The sequence below is a fragment of the Vidua macroura genome, chromosome 5 (assembly GCF_024509145.1).
Source record: "Vidua macroura isolate BioBank_ID:100142 chromosome 5, ASM2450914v1, whole genome shotgun sequence".
In the NCBI taxonomy this organism is placed as follows: Eukaryota; Metazoa; Chordata; class Aves; order Passeriformes; family Viduidae; genus Vidua; species Vidua macroura.
In genome coordinates, this window is record NC_071575.1 from 70,813,976 (window position 1) to 70,830,705 (window position 16,730).

Below are 16,730 nucleotides of genomic sequence, written 5' to 3' on the forward strand. Positions count from 1 at the left end.
GTGAGTAGGTGAGGTTATTTACACGAGGGATGTTTTGAAGAACTCTTGGAAGCTGAGTAAAGTCTCAAAATAAGGGAAACCCCCTGAAAAGGGGGGAAATGGAGCCAGTGTGTAATTATAGACCTGTCAGCCTAACTTGGCTTCCCAGAAAGAAAGTACATCAAATTATTAAACAATCAATTTATAAGCACCTGCGAGATGATAAGGTGATAAAAATCAGCCAGCACAGATTTGTCAAGAACAAATTGTGTCAACCCAATCTAATTTCCTTTTTGACAGGCTTAATGACTTTGTGGATAAAGGGGAGGCAGCAGATGTGATCTATCCTGATTTCAGGAGAGTGTTTGCTACTATCCTACAGCAGATCCCCATAAACAAACCATGGAAATATGACCTAAGAAAAGCCACCATAAGGTTTATGCAAAAACTATTAAACAAAAAAATAAAAAAAAATCAGATAATTCCATGTCAAGCTGGAAGGGTGTTTCAAAAGGAATATTGTCCTGAGTCTGGCTTCACTCGGTATTTTCACTACTGACTTGGATGATTTCATGACACTGTTCTGGAGAGAGTGTAAGAACCTCCAACAGCAGGGTTAAGAATTCAAAACAAACTTGATAAATCGTAGAACTGGGCCAAAATCAACTGAATGAAATTCAATGCTGGCAAATGGGGAGTATTTTTTCAGTAGGAGGAATTGATGCAAGCAACCCTGAAATTGGAGTGGCTGGGCAGTGCTGCAGGAGAGGGTCTGGGGACTGCTGGAGATCATGAACAGACTGTAAATCAACAATGCCATATTGCTGCCAAAACCCAAACAATTCTCCTTTGGGGATGGAGCAGATAGAGTTTGTTACATGTGTAAACCCCAGGAGGCAATCACTTTTCCCTACTCGGAACCAGAAAGGCTTCAGCTGGAGCAAGGAGTATCCAGTTTCCAGCAAATATGTCTTAAAATGCTGCAAAAAAACTTCTGAGAGGGTTGGACAGATTTAAACAAACGCTTGTCAGGGGCAGTCAAGGCACATAAAGGTGACCCTAAGGAAGGAAATGGAAGCTGCTCTCTGGAGGCCCTCTCCGCGTGGTGCTGAGTGCTTTTTTCCACCTAGATTTTGATTTATCTCAAGCCAGTTCAGCCAGGGTTCACCCCGCTGCCCCTCAGCTCCCACTGCCCACCTCCATCAGCAGCTTCTACCCAACACCTCACCAAAAGGCAAAAAGATTCACGGTGGGAGAGGAGATGGTTGATTAAAGGAAAGAAGGGAGCAAGAAAGAAGGGGAGAAACATTTTGTATCTGCTACTATTGCTGAGCACAGTGCACAATAGGATTTACCTTCCTAAGAGCAGAGATCTCCCACTGCACTGGGATCTACAGCGGGGCAAAGTCCCACTTTGAAAGGAAAATATTTTCCCCACTACAAGGTGAGATATAACTCAGCAAGCTGGTTTGTCTGGGCCAAGAAAGTCACTAAAGAGTCCCCCATCCCTTAAACTCCTCTTGTGGTTACCCACAGAGATGCCAAAGCTCTGAGCTTTGCAGGTAGGTTTTCCTGGATCCATTAATTGCTGTATAATTGAGGAGTAAATGGTAATTGGTGATTTCTGTCCATTACAGCAGAGTGGGAGCTGCTTGCACAGTAATTCCTCTTTGCACAGACTAAACACAATTAGCCATTTATCTGCAAAATGCTGTGATTATGATCCAGTTGTAGGGAATTTATGGGTATTTGTGGTTTCCATGGAGGTAAAGAGCAGCCCAGGTGAGCCAGGTCCCTCCAGTCTCATTCAGGATTTGCATTTTTGTGACACTTTTGGGTGTCACTGCCAGCAAGATCCAAGATGATGCAGAGCTGTCTGGACTCACACCACTGGCTGTTCCCATCTCTGAAGAGCTGGGAGCAAGGATGGGGAGACAGGAATGGGAAGCACAGTGCCTGAAGAGTGGTGAATAATTAAACTTCTGCCACTCGGAACACCTGCTTTGCACAGCACTTTGAAAACGCTGATTGGGAATGGAAAATGGGATATATACGGAATAACTGGGCATCCTGAAGTCAGAAGATGAGTCTTAGAAAGGGCCTCACCAGAGCCTCGTGTGTGTTTTGGGATTTAGCTGGAAGCAGAGCCTAGGCAGGGCTGCCAAGGGACAGGCAGCTGGAATCTCCTGGAGCCTTTCTTCCCATGGAAGATCCCAGTGCCAGCAGCAGGAGCTCAGCTGGGATTTTAGATCTTATCTGTCTGCAGCACCAGGGGCAACTACATATTAGACTTTTTAACCCAGCAGTCTTGATGCAGACCTGGAAAGGGATGTGAGGGGATAAATCCCATGGAAGAGCTCCGAGGATGAAGCCAGCTGGGACGAGGATGCTCACACTGCCCCTGCCCCACCCCATCCGACGCTGCGTGGGCTGCACGGCAGCGAAGCAGAGCAATTTGCAAAGGAACCATGAGGAAATGCTCCGTCCTCCTCAGACCACAGGAGCTGCTCACTCATTGTGACCCCTCTTCAAAGCCCACTGAACTCAACGGGAGTCTTTGAAAAGGACTCGCTCAGCCATGACAATAAGATGGAAATGTGTTTCAGGGGAGAAGAAAGGGCTGGAGCATCGATCTCCAGGAGAGCAGAGCTTCCCGGACATTCCTGAGAAAGTGCTCATACCATCAGGGCTTGTCTCTCCATTTTTCCTGGCACAACTGCCTCCAACACAGGCAAGGCATCCCAAAGATGTAAATCTGACCCCTAAGTCTGACCAGTCTGGATTCTAATCACAATAATCTCATCAAAGCAGAGAATTATGGGCAATTTGCGGACCTGACTGAGAAGAAAAGGCCGTGCAGTCCGGAACACAGACTGGCTCTCTTTAGAAAATACCAAAAAGCTACTAGAAGGAGCTGCTGTAAATCACAAGAGCAATGTTTGGAACTCACAAGTATCCTTTTTTTTTTTTTGCCTTTTAAACCCTCCATTAGTATCAGATACTCCCTCAGTTTGTGCAAATCCATATCCATGCCTGACCACTTGCAGCATCCTGCCCTTTGGTAATTTGGCTTGAGCACACTTAGGATGATAAATCCATAGTGGTTTCATGGTATTTCCCCTTTGTACCTCAAACATGTCCAATAGTGGGGAAACTTCTGCAGAATTTTAGCAGAATTTTTGTGTTGGTTTCTCTGACACCACTTTTATGATTAGAGCTCAAATCCAGGGGTCAATTCCTGTACCTGGCCCTGCCACCAACCCCTTGCACGATCCTGTGGAAACCATTTAATCATTCTTTGCCTCAATTTTCCAGCCATAAAAAGGCAGAAAACTTCTTGCTCACTGTCATTCTGTTTCCTTGGATCCTTTGCTTCCCAGAGCTGAGACTGAATTTTTATCGCTGGGTATCACCCAGGCCAACAGAGTCCATGTGATTATTGGGGTTTCTCTTTCATTTAAATGTAGATAAATAATAATTAGAGGAGTGGATGCACGAGGGTGACATTCCCGGTGGGAGGTTTGGAACTAGATGATCTTTAAGATCCCTTCCAACCCAAACCATTCCCTGATTCTACAACTCACAGCCCTGTGCTTGTCTTTTGGCCACCCACAACTGTGTTTTCCCAGCATTTCTGTGAATAGCTCCTCATTTTTTTCTCAGCTCTGCTTTTTATTGGATTTTTTTTTTTATCACTCCCTTCACTGTGAGCCACACCACGGAGTCAAATGCCACTGAGATCTCTTGCTGAAGTGCAATGATGTGACAAATAGAACTGACTTGCTCTCCTGTCCCTAAGCCACACAGCGCTTTCAGCTGCACCACCTCAGGTCTCACAGCACGCAGAGCTGTGAAGGATTCAGGACAAAATCATCAGCAGGGATTTTGCTGATGGGAACCAGGACGTGCCAAGGCCAGGGGTGGGCAGGAACCAAGCAAGGATGTGGTTTCAGCCACTGGAGCAGGTAATGGCACTGATCATGGCACGTTCAGGTGGGTCAGCCCTCCCCATCTCCCTCTTCCTCGTGCCAAAGGCTGATAATTCTGGGCTGATTGCAAGTGCTGGGGCTCCCATTGCTTCCCACTGGGAAAATTGCACTCTGCCCTGATACATCCAGCAATTTCAGCCCTTCCTGCTGACATTTTTACTTCCTTATTTATATGTCTCCTTAGCTCCCCTGCTTTTCATCGCCTCCCATCCCTCCATGTCCAGGCTGTTGGCAGAGCTATCACATGTGCAATAAGGAATGTCAGGAAGGGTCCCTCTGAGTGATAATTGTGTGCCTTGGGTGGTGTGACAGAGGACAAAGCCCAGAGCTGAGAGACTCAAACCACTTGACAAGAACAATAATTGTCCCGAATGGTGCCGCCTGCAGAGACTTATTGCTGTTATCAAATGAAATATCTCTGGGAAAGACAGGGAGAGAGGCAGATCTGGCTCCTGACTGGGCTGAGCACCCAGGGATCATCCGTGCTGGATGTGGCATTACTGACAGACAGACTGCTCACACCTGGGTGTCCTTAGAGCATCTTTGACTGAAGTTGGAGCCACTTAGAAAAGGTGCTTAAGCTGGCTCTGATCCCTGGTGTAAATCTTGAGGGATCAGGAAATGCAGAGCAAAAGTTAAGGCTCTTTCCCTGATTCTATCCCGTGTGAAAGTAGGAAAAATCCCGGGTTTTGCAGAAGTTTTTTCTGCCAGAGGCAAACTTGAGCTCCTGGGTGCCTCATGTGAGATGGGAGGGGGCAGATCTTGGGGCTCCTGCTGGAAAACAAGGCAGAACTGTTGATTGCTTAGTCTGGCATGCAGCACCAACAGAAGGATCTGCTGGCAGGACAGCATCCCTTCAGGGACACACCACCACAGCACATCCTCCCACCCTCCCCTGGACCTTCTCCAAGCCTGCAATGCAGGTGCTACTTTCAGTGCCTCCTCCAGCAACTCTGCTGAGTAAAAAAGCTCTGTCAGAGGGGGTTGGTTCGATTTGCAAACAGGCTCAGACAGCTTCTTTCCAAAGCCAGGTGACCCCCGGAGCAGAGGCTCATTGTGTTGCAGGGGCTCCTGCCTGAATGCTAATTCTGGCAGGGAAGGAAATAATCATGATGGAGACAGATCTCCAGCACTCCTTCCCTATTGTCTGTGTCCTCTGCCACCTGCTCAAACAGCCAGGGCTTCTCTGCTGCCTTTTTGTATCCCTCTGAATGCTGCTTTCTTTTGTCTGTCTCTCCCTTCCACATCTCTTTCTCTCAGTGTCTGGCAAATTCCAAGCAACAATGAAATAACATTTTTCAGGGAAGAAAAAAAAAAAAAAAATACTTCAAATCAGAGAATCAAAGCTCCTTCAAAAGGAAGGGGAAGAAAAGGGGTGGAAAGGAAAGACAAGAGAAGGAAAGGGGAGGAAAGGAAAGACAAGGGAAGCAAAAAGAAGGAAAAAGGAGGAAAGCGAGGGAGAGGGAAAGGGGAGGGCAGAGGGAGAGAAGAAGCAGAAACAGGGTAGAAAATAGTTGATTTTGTTCCCAAATGAGCCTTTCTCCCTGAAGAAGAAAGAGATCCACCTGGGCCACCACAAAACACGGGACAAGCATCCTGCAGACAACACTCAGCAGTAAGGTCAAGGAGTGCCTTGGCACCAGCCTGAGGCCCAGCCCTGCCACCCTCTGCAGCTCTGGCAGAGCCTTGAGTGTTCTGGCTTAGGAAAACAGACATTAAAGTCAAAATGGTGCTGTCACAGCACTCAGGCATCCTATGAGCAAATCCATCTGGGGACTCATCAAACCCCACTTCTCCGGTCCCAGGCACTGGCAATTTCTTGGAGCATGCAGGTAGTGTGGGAATAATCACCATTACCTGTCAAAACCAGTCTTTTATTGGGTTCTGCAAAGTGGGATGCTGAGGCTGGCTGAAGTTACTTTCCTGCTCAGCCCAAATATGCTTAAAATGCTCCTTAAATGAGATAATTCACTGGAATGCCTAGGTGTGTCAGAGAATTCGTGACTCTAGAGGGTCATTAAAGGTCTGTCTTGCCTGCTAAGACTCTTTGGACAGATATAATCTCTGCCCACGACCATACAATTCCCCCTTAGCTTCCACCATTTTAAAATAATACTTTAAAGGAAATGTGCATGCCCTCTTAACTTCCCAATCCGTCCATTTTTAACCTGAAATCTGAATGCTCACAGGTCATTAACCAGTAATGAAAATCAGGGAGAGATGGGAGGGAGGGAGGGAGACAAAGGAACAAATAAAAGAGCATTGGCTGGGAAGTTGCTTGTTTGCAACAGATGTAAAATGTGTGAACTGCCTGTAGTCTTCAGCCCTGCTTAATGCAGCAGAATATGTTGTGACAAGCACTGCCCAGCGTGGAGTGGCAGAGCTGCAGTGAAGTGGCTAAAGCCTGTAATTAGCTCTTTGACTAATAAATCATCTCACAGGAGCAGCAATGAAAACGACTCAATGCATATCCTGGAGACATGGGTCTGGTGGAGAAACCTCTGGAGAAGGAGAGGCCTCCACTGCACGTGGGCACAGCTCCTGGCTGCTGGCAGCTGACTGGGTTTGTCCCCAAAAGTGGCACTGCTGTGGTGGCAGCACTGTCATGACTCACACAGGTTCCTTGCAAGGAGAGTCACAGGTCCTGCACTTCAGGTGGGGAAGTGGAGGTGGACAGAGAGACTGCTCAAAGGGCATGTGAGGGCTGGAGGAAGGTCTGACTCAGCCTAAGGCCAGGTTGGACGGGATTTGGTGCAACCTGGTGCCGTGCAAGGTGTCCCTGCCCACGCAGGGGGTTGGAACTGGATGATCTTCAAGGTCCCTTTCAACCCAACCCATTCTGGGATTCTGTGTTCTCACCTTTTTCCTGACCCATTACATGCTGGCACGTGTCAGACTCTTTATATGGGGTTTTATCATCGAACTCCCCCAAAATAACCTTCACTCTCACGTTGACATCAACACCTGTCCCCCTGGAAGCCCTTTTTGTGGGGCTATGAGCAGGTTAAGCTGATATTACAGCCTGTGGGTCACAGCTGAGGTGTTCCAGCCCAGCCTGAGGAGGGGATCCAGGGGCAGAAGCAACAACTGAGTGGTGGCACCAGCCAGCCCAAGGAGAAAAAAGGGCAGTTTCAAGCTACCAGCCAACCTTTTCCTGCCTCTGTTTGGAACCACAGAATCATGAAAGCTGGAAAAGGCCTCCAAGATCATCAAGTCCAGCCTTTGACTGAACATCCCTGTGCCCACTAGACCAGATTGTGAAATCTACACCTTGTTTGAACTCTTCCAGGGATGGTTACTCCACCACTGCCTTCATCCTGTTTCAACGTTTAACCACTCTTCCAGTGAAGAATTTTTTCTTAATATCCAACCTGAACCTCCCCTGGCACAACTTGAGGCCATTTCCCCTCGTCCTGTCACCGGCTGCCTGGGAGAAAAGCCAGACCCCAACCTCACCACAACCTCCAGCTGGTTCTAGAGAGCAATGAATCTCCCTTGAGCCTTCTTTCCTCCAGAGTATAAACAACTCCAGCGCCCTCAATTAGGAAAGAAAGGCTGTGACACGACCCCAAACCCCCTTGGGGACAGCGCTGTGGGCACGTGTGTCCCTCTGCAGCTCACCGAGGTGTTCTGGCACTGCACGCTGGAGCTGTTGAACCTCAAGGCTGGCACCCTCTGCTCGCTGCCCTGGATGTTCAGGATGCACTCGTAGCCCCGCTGGCCCGACTGTGGCTGGGGCAGGTTCTTGGCCTTCAGCGTGATGGGTTTGATCACCTCCACGGGCACCAGGATCTTCTCGGCCTGCAGCAGCTGGGGACAGTCCTGGGGAGAGAGCAGACACCTCACCAAGTCAGCACGTGGGTTTCCCAGCCTCAGGAAAAGTCCTGTGGTGCTTCCCAGCCTTCTCAGTTCGCCTGATTACAAAGCCTTTGCAACTCCCTGGGCCTTGGTTTATTACAGAGCTATTCAAGGAGCAACCCTGGGAAGGTTCAGATAAACAGGTGAGGAAGGATTGCTTTCACAGACCTTTCCTTTCCTATCTCCCTGGCTTATTTCAGCCTCCAGGACCCAGGGAAGCCACCTCTGGTGCTTTTTCATACCTGCTCTGTTTATTCGGGTAATAGAAAAGCAATCATGTTCTCTCCACAGACTTAACCCAGTCACAATGCCATGATAAAAGTGAATAAAGCCAAAATCTGAGCACAATTCCTCAGTTCCCAACAGCCAATACACCGCTGTACAAAAGGCACAGCTCCAGCAAGACCTGTTGGAAACTATGGAGTCGGGGCTGTTAAAAAGAGAATTTATTTTGGCTCAGAAGAGGACAAAATATTCATTACGGAGATCTAGACCCAGCTGCCAAGAAATAACTGTCACAAAAAGCATGGAGATCCCTTGGAAAAGCTTTCCACTGGCTCACAAAAGGAGAAATGCCAAGTGGGTGTTGCTAATATGGTGCCTCTTCATGGGTCCCTCACACTGGTGAGCTCTGGGCACCCAAAGCTACCTAGCAGGTGGCTGCATTTAAAGTTTCATTAATTAGCACAGCTTAATTAGTCAGAGTGGCCATGCTCTGCTTCTTCATAATGCAGTCAGACAACTGCAAGATGTCCCTTTCATGGATTCTGTGGCAATATCAGCTCTTTAGGAAATTACTGCATTCTTTGCCTGTGCTGTCCAAAATTAAAGCCAGGTCCAGGTGGTTCCAGCAGAGACAGGGAACTGGGGGTGAGGGCAGGAGGAAAATTACTGATTTGGGGCAGAAAAGTAGGGAAAGGGACCGAAGGGTTCAAAAGTAAAATTTATGGCTCATTGAGAGCCTGGGATCTTGTTAGAGCAGAGGGTGGGAGCATCTTACTGAAGCAAAGAGTTGAGGGAGATAAGGAAATGGATCAGATGTGTAACAGCTGTTGCTACACCAACCAGGGACAGAATTATGAGAGCCAACAATCATCACATGGAGGATGTGAGCTCATCCCTGGCCAGGGGCAGGGAGAAAATCCCGTAACCACCCAATGCATCCCTGCAGTGAAGTCCAGAACCTTCCCCAGTCCCAAAGAGGATCTGAGGGTCTGTCCTAAGGGGGTGCCAGACTGAGGGGCCTGACAGATGATTTTTCATCTGCATTTACAGGGTGATGCTCATGGTGGAAGTAACAGAGAGTCACTGATGGGCTTCAACTGGACTTGCCCAGGCTGGCACCAGAACCAGGACAGCCAAGCACAGCCACTGGAGCTGGGTGGAGCTGAACCACCTTGGATCCAGTGGCTCTTTGCCTGAGATAATCTGACACAAGGCCTGGCTTGATGTGTGCTGCCAAGGCTCAATAGGCCATCCCATTAACCTGGCTGGAAGGAGGAAGGGTTGGAGGTGGAAAACCCATGGGGTACTGCAATGCAGGGATGAGCTTTGTCACTGTCACGCTCTGCACTCTTGGGGGGGAGGATTGAGGAGCTACACCCTGTTCCAGCAATCCCTGTCCTCGCTGCTGTTCTGTTCTGTGATGGAACCTCTCCAGGGAACTCCTAATGCTGAAACACAATGGGTAAAGTGTCACTGAAGCATTTTTCTTGATAAAAGAGCAAGGCTTAATCATCTGGAAAGTCTTCCCAAGCTTGGGTTCAATGGTTCTACCATACCATGACAAACCAGCATTAAGGCTCCCTGCTCAGCGCAAGAAAGCGAGCCATAATCTATAATTCTGTCTGATTTAAGACCAATAAAAACCCCAGAGGGCAGAAGAAGGAGGTGATCTAGGCTATATTAGAGAGTTTTCAGTACTGACCACACCAGCAGACACCACATGCAAACACCATTTGGGACCTTATGTCTTCAACACCCCTGACCCTTCTCCATCACCTGCACAACATGTCCTGGGGCCTCTGCCTCAGCTCTCTCTCTCTTTCTCCTGGCACAAGGAAAGACACTGGCAGCAGCTTTTCCTTGTTTTTTTTTGTTTTTTTTTTTTTTTTTCCCTCCCCAGCTCCAGGAGTTGAGAGAGAGATGCACTGGCAGAGGGAATCAGTGGGGCAGGAGGGTGGGAAAGCCCTATCTGCCGCCGAGCAGCCGTTTCCCAGGAGCGGGCATTTCACTTGATGTGTGTCACAGAGAAAAAGCCTCTGATGGGGGCTGTGGGATGGAGGCTGGAGATAGTCCACTCTGGTACCTGCAGGCCAATCCCAGCTCTTCAGCCTGGTCTTTCTTGTGTGGCTTTATCCTGTCCCCCCTCCACCAGTGGTGCTGTAACCTTTCCGATAACACTTGTTTCAAGTTCATTAACAAGCCGTGATTGAGGCAGCCCCAAAACAGGGTTCGTTTGCATATAAAAAGCTTTGCAGTGCTGTGAGGAAGTTCATTATAGATAATTGAAGAGGCAAGCGCCATAAAGAGGAAATCCTCCCAATGTGGCTTTATCTGATTGACCTAATGTTCTTTCTAATTGAAACGGGGAGGGGAAAAGGCAATTTCATTGGGTGATGTACTGCATAAAACCTCAGAGCTTGGACCAGGCTCTGGGTTCAGATTCAAACACAGAACTCATTTTGCAGTCTGTGTCAAGCTTTGGGTGCCTGGCCAGGTTTGTATTTTTGAGGGTAAAACATCAAGCTGACCAGAGGAGAGCCAAGCAGAAGGCTTTGTAAGAAAGAGTTATTTTGGACATCTTGCAGTGGAGACACTTTCTCTTCACCCTTCTCTTCACCCTTTGCTGTGGACATCACCTAGGTTGGAAAAATACAGTTTTCACAGGATGTAGGGGAAACAAAATTGTAGACTGCCAAAAACTGCACCAAGGACAGGCAAAATCCCATCCCTTTTTGCCTTTGATATATAATAAATTAAATCTTTTGCCTGACTCTAAGGGGAGCTGGTTCCCAATCCAGAGAATCATTGTTGATTCATTTTGTGTGTGTAGCTTCATTCCAGTTCTTGAATGCTTTCAAATGAGTCAGTCCATTTAAAATAATATCCTTCACCCCTGCCAATTACTGGTATCAGCAGTGATGCACACCTCACATCACCAAAATTTTGCCAATTACCAAGTCAGAGAGCTTTTGCAGTGAAAACACTGCACGAAATGAGCTGTACTCATTGGGTCGATGGTAGTTTAATTTTCTTTATTTATAACTCCTCATAGAGCGCCTGCAAATGTGTTTTGTTGTAGCTTGCAGGAATAATAAAGTCTCAGAAATATGAGGACCTTTTCCCTCACATGTGTGTTATGGCCTTCATCAGAACTGAGCCCAAGCTGGTCTCCAGTGAGAGCCACCGTGAGGATGCTGCTAAAGAGGATGAGGAGGCTTCTCTGAGGCCGTGTAGTCTTAGCCCTGAACTAATTAGTTTGGTTTCTTTGGGGTGCTTCATACATCCAGAGTTATGATTTCACGGAGGTTTCACTGTGCTGTTTCCCAGTATAGGCTGGAGACTGATCAAATACCCCGAGCTCCTCTCCTAGGAAAAGGCACGTCGGGATGTTTCACAGCCTTGGGATATTGCACAGGGTTCAATGGTTCTACCATACATGGCACACCAGCATTAAGGCTCCCTGCAGCTACTCAGCACAAGAAAGTGAGGCATAATCTATAATTCTGGCTGATTTAAGACCAATACAAACCCCAGAGGGCAGAAGAACCTTTCCGGCTTTTCCTTCATACTCCTCCCTCATGATCCCTGGCAGCATTGGCTGGATCTCCACTTTCTATGGAAGGAAACAAAAGCTCACCTAATGCTGAGGGCGTTGGGGGCACCACTGCCCATATAAACTCAACCTTTGGCAATGGGTTTTCACCCTTCCTTGCCCATAAGAGTAGGAGTCACCTCCATTCAGGAACAGACCACAAATTCCTTCATTGCTCCTTCTTTACTTTATTCCAGCACTAATTCCATCATTACTCAAAGCATCCAGTTCCTCTTTTCTTCTGCCATTAAAATCCATTTCTTTATCCTCAACTTTACAGGTGTTTTTTTTAAGACTTTCCTTTCAATATCCCTCATCCAGCAACCATCTTTGTGCCCTATCCAAGGCATCTTGCCTTAAAAAAAATGACCACATGGTGAATCTAAGCAGTGACCAAGACTGACTCACTCAGGGCCTTTGGGGAATGAAACTCAGAATGTTATTTACTCAGATATTACGTAAATAAATACATCTTTTGTTCATCTGCTCTGCCGAGCTGCAATGTTCTGTTTTCTCTGTGTTCCCTCTGGCTTTTACCCGCCCACTCTGCTGTAATCAAGTCAAGAGGGTAAGAGTTGAGAGGCAGGGATTGGGTTTTTTATAGACATATCTAGACCACAGCATCTGGATGCTCTGTAAATTAAAGTAGATTAAAAAAAAAAAACCTCATCAAAACGAAAACAGACCAAGGAAAGAGAAAGAAAAGGAAGGCAAGGAATGAGAAAAAGGAGAGGGATAACAGGCAAAAGAGAGGCAAAAAACCCTTAACCTTGCATTGACTTTGGAGAAATCAAATTTCACCTGGCTAAAACACAGGAAAAAAGCAAGTTTACAAATGAGAGGCAGCAGGGACTGCCTGGAGTTTGTTTCCTGAAGTTGTCTCTCACACCTCTGCACAATCACACAGGGTCACCACCCTGTACTGCTGCAAACCCAGGGCTCCAGGGCTGCCAGGCTGGTTCCTTTTAAACTCCTGCACAGCTTCCCCGATCCTGGATAATCTGGAGAAGGAAGCAGCAAGGAGCACTCCATCCCCAGTGCAGGAGGAGAAGGGGTGAGTTACAGTCCACGTTGTGTTTACATTATTATACCACTAATTCTCAGCGTCGTAAAAATTATATTTAAAATTTACACAAACGGTGCTGGGGAACGTTATTATGTTATAAAGTGGAATCAGGTCAATGCCTTGTAGGCAGGAATCCAAGCTCCATAAATTTCTGGATATACTTCCCCCAAATTTACATCGGCACCAGCAGCAATCAAACTGGCTCCGAAAAAAGCTCACCCGGTCAACGAATTTTTTAATGCACCATATATTTTATCTGCACTTCCTAAGTTTACAGTGTTGTTAGTTTGATTGATGGTGTGCTTATTTATTGGCACAGCAAAAGTAATAATACATGAAGAAAATGCTCCGAACTTTAAAGGCAGCTGATGAGGAGAAAGCAACAGGATTTATGGGAAGTGTAAACATCTGCAGAGACAACAAAGGAATAATTGAGTCCCTGCATCTCTGTCACTTCTGGTGGCTCCTTTCTAGTTAAGAGTCTGCCACACACTCAGGAGCAAATTCCAGCTCTCTTTTGTCAGGCATTGCTAGGGGTTCTGGTGCCTGGCAAAAGGGGGTTGGCATGGAGGCTGGTGGCTAGGCTAGGGAAAAGATTTGGCCCTGTTTTAGCTCTGTGCTCTCTGGCAGCTGCACATTTCAGGGGCAGCTTGCGCAGATTAGGGCACAGATGCCACAGCTGCAGGGAGACCAGCAGGTCATAAAATGGGCTGGGTTGGAAGGGACATTGAAGATCATCCAGTTCCACCCCCTTCCACTATCCCAGGTTGCTTCAGCCTGGCTTTGGACACTTCCAGGGATGGGACATCCAAAGTTTCTCTGGGAGACCTCTTGCTGAGCCTCCTCACTGATGGACAGGAGATCATCAGCTCAGCTGCCCTGGGTCCTTGGGCTTGGTGCTGTGAAGGCTGGGGAGTGATGAGTGATGCTGATCACCAGAGAGTGGCTGCTCAAAAGCAGGATCTAAATGAAGATAACCAACCTTCCCTGCCATGGCTCACTGCCCACTCCTGGTGATTGGGAGCAAAGTGATTCCCCCAAGGCCATGCAGGCAGTGCTGGGAAATGACCCAGGTCTGTTGAGAGCTTGATCCTAACCCAGGACTGTTCTGCCTCTGAAGTCGGTCCACACATCACTGCTGATGAACATTAATGATTTTACCCTCCTTTAATTCTTTATTAATAGAGTCTTTCTTAGCCAGTCCATTATTTCACGAGGATCAAGGTCAGGCTGCCATAATTATCCAAGCGCCACATTTATCCTTTTTAAATAGAGACACAACATTAGCTTTCTTTCAGCCCTTTGCTGCTTTGACACACTCTCAGAAGGAGAAGTAATGATCCAGAGAGCAGGAGCCTTCTGGTCACCGGATTAGGGGAGTGGACTAGTGACAAAAATAGTCAATGGTTTTGTCATGAGGTCCATCTGCTCACTGGAAAGAGGCTACTGGGGATGTGTGAGCAGCCTCAGTTCTGATGCTTCCTGAGCTTGGAAGTCATAAATAATATGAATATATGCATTGAGGAAGGTGGTGTGTGTGCAAGAGACAAGAAAAGCACATATTGACTTGGGCAATCTGTCTTTTGTTAAAGGAAAACAAACCCTCGTTTAGTAAGAGAGTTCTTCCAAACAACTCACACAGAAAAACTGGATTGTGCAAAGATGTGGAAGGCATGGAGCAGAGCACAGGCAGCTCTTAAAACAGTAATTAATTCCTTCTCTAATTATGCCTATATAAATCTGCACTCCTCCCAGCCAGCCTTCTGTCCTTCTATAAGGAGTTCTACCAGAAGTCCACAAGAACTTCCGTGTATGTTCCTGCCCATGGCAGAGGGGTTGGAAGTAGATGATGTTTAAGGTCCCTTCCAACCCACATCACTCTGATTCTACAGTAATGGCATTGACCTGTCACTCCTCAACAAAGTTCATTATTAGCCAGTGCCAAGAAATGGGTTTGGCACACATAAGGGACATTATCCAGCTAAGAATTCCCCAGAAGTGGGAGGCATTCCCATGACAACACTCTCCCATGGGGATTTCTGGGGTCTAACAAGGGTTGAGCCAAAGCTGTAGTGCTTTCTTCCTAAGAGGATTGAAAATCTATTTCTCCTCTAAAGCTGTGCATTTTTACAGAGGCAGTAGGAACCTGAGAACTCCAGACTGTCTGGAACTTTGAGAGCTCCAGACTTTGGCCCAACGAGGCCCAGAATGGTCAGTAAATTTGGCAGTGGATGGAGGAGACAGAGGAACAGATGGGCTGGAGGTTGCACAGAGGTCACGTTGATGCAAACTCACTTCCTTTAGAAACCAGGACAGAAGCCCAGGGAATCATCATAGCTCGGCTTCCACAGTGGGAAGGTCAGGACCATGAGATCACAGCTCTTATCATCCCCTCCCTCCCCGAGATCCACGGCAGCATGAGATAACACCCAAGCCAAAGCAAATGGACTCATGCTCAAAAAGCAGGCAGGGAAGGAGGGTGTGGACTCCTGGAGATGCCCCAACAGAGGCAGGACACACATTCCAGCCTCACCTCTTATCTGCAGCCTCAGCATCCTGAGAATGTTTCTCCTTGGCCAGCCCCCAAAGCGGTGAATGCAGCTGATGCTACAATGGAGAAAAGCAAATTCTTCCAAGCCAAGACATCACCCTGGACTGTCTGAATGGGGAATTGTCCTTCCTCCCTCAGACTGCGGGGTGCCACAGGGATCCCAGCAGTCCTGACAGATATCCAGAGAGCCAGAAAACCCCGTAGCCACTTGAGGCATTACAATAGCACTGCACTGAGCTAGGCTTTCAAAACAACATAAGCTCTTGCCAGTGTTTTTTCAAGGATGCTGTGTTGGCGGGGACAGATGAGCATTACCCTGCTGCATTCTGAGATCACCCTGTCCTGTGGGATAGATAATCCTGCATGACAAAGATGAGCAGCCCAGCTGTTATGAAAAACAGCAGGGACACGGTACTGAGTGTCAGATGTTTCTTGTATCTCTCATTCCAACCAAGCTCCCTGAGCTGCTCCTCGAAATCACACGAGCAGGTCCTTGATTAGTCACTCACAAGGTGAGGCTGAGCTCTAAGAAAACAAGATGTGCATTAAGGTAGGATGTACTGCTCTCAGAAAATCCCTTTCCCATCATTTCTCAGATCCTCTGGTGGTTTGGTTGGAGGTCTTGATGAGAGGAGGAAGGATGGAGCTGTTGTGCACCAGGACAGATTTCCTGAAGATCCATCACCATAATGATCAGAAATAGATTAGATATTAGACAGATAAGGTATATATTAAGAAGGAATTATTTCTTCTGTGGGTGATGAGGCCCTGGCACAGGTTGCCCAGAGAAGCTGTGGCTGCCACATCCCTGTCCAAGGCCAGGCTGGATGGGGCTTGGAGCAACCTGGGGATAGTGGGGGGTGTCTCTGCCCGTGGCAGGGGGTTGGAATGAGATTATCTTTAAGGTCCTTTCCAACCCAAACCAGTCTATGATTCTAAGAATTAATACATCTCTGAAACTCTGCTGAAATTTACTGAGATGTATGCTCAATTTCTAATTGTTGCAGAAATTCAACAAGTTACCAGCCTTTTCCCCTGCCAGCTGGCTGACTGCAGGACAGAAAGGCTCAGAGATGGCAAAAGATACCCAAAAATAACAGAAGAAGCCTCTTCACACTTTTCTTCTTCTTCTTCACCTCAGCACAAGTCACCATGACTGGCAAACAACAGCAAATTATCTCATTTGTTTGTACGTGCTCAAAGGCTTCTCACGAGCAGCCCCCACTGTGAGATCACAGCTCCAGGAACTAAGGATGGTACAAGCACCTATTAACTGGAAGTGCTTACCCAAATCAGAAGGTGTGAGGGGATCAGGGGCACGGAAAGGTGAACGTGTCCAAGCCAACTCAGAGTCAGAAATACAACTCTCATCTGCTGAAATCAAACCTGTGCCTCTGACACTGGCTCTGAGCAGCATTTTCATGCTCTAACAAGACTCCCTGAACAAGGGGGAGCTTTTTGTCCAGCCTC

The 16,730-nt window shown here is 47.4% G+C and overlaps 1 protein-coding gene across 1 annotated transcript in view; it reads right to left on the minus strand.

Moving 5' to 3' along the window:
- Positions 1–16,730, minus strand: part of PLXNA4 (plexin A4) — a 414,284-nt gene that overhangs the window by 77,086 nt on the left and 320,468 nt on the right. Inside the window, exon 9 of the mRNA XM_053977321.1 lies at positions 7,590–7,790. Within this exon, the coding sequence (XP_053833296.1) occupies positions 7,590–7,790 (201 nt within the window). The remainder of the gene's footprint in view (positions 1–7,589; positions 7,791–16,730) is intronic.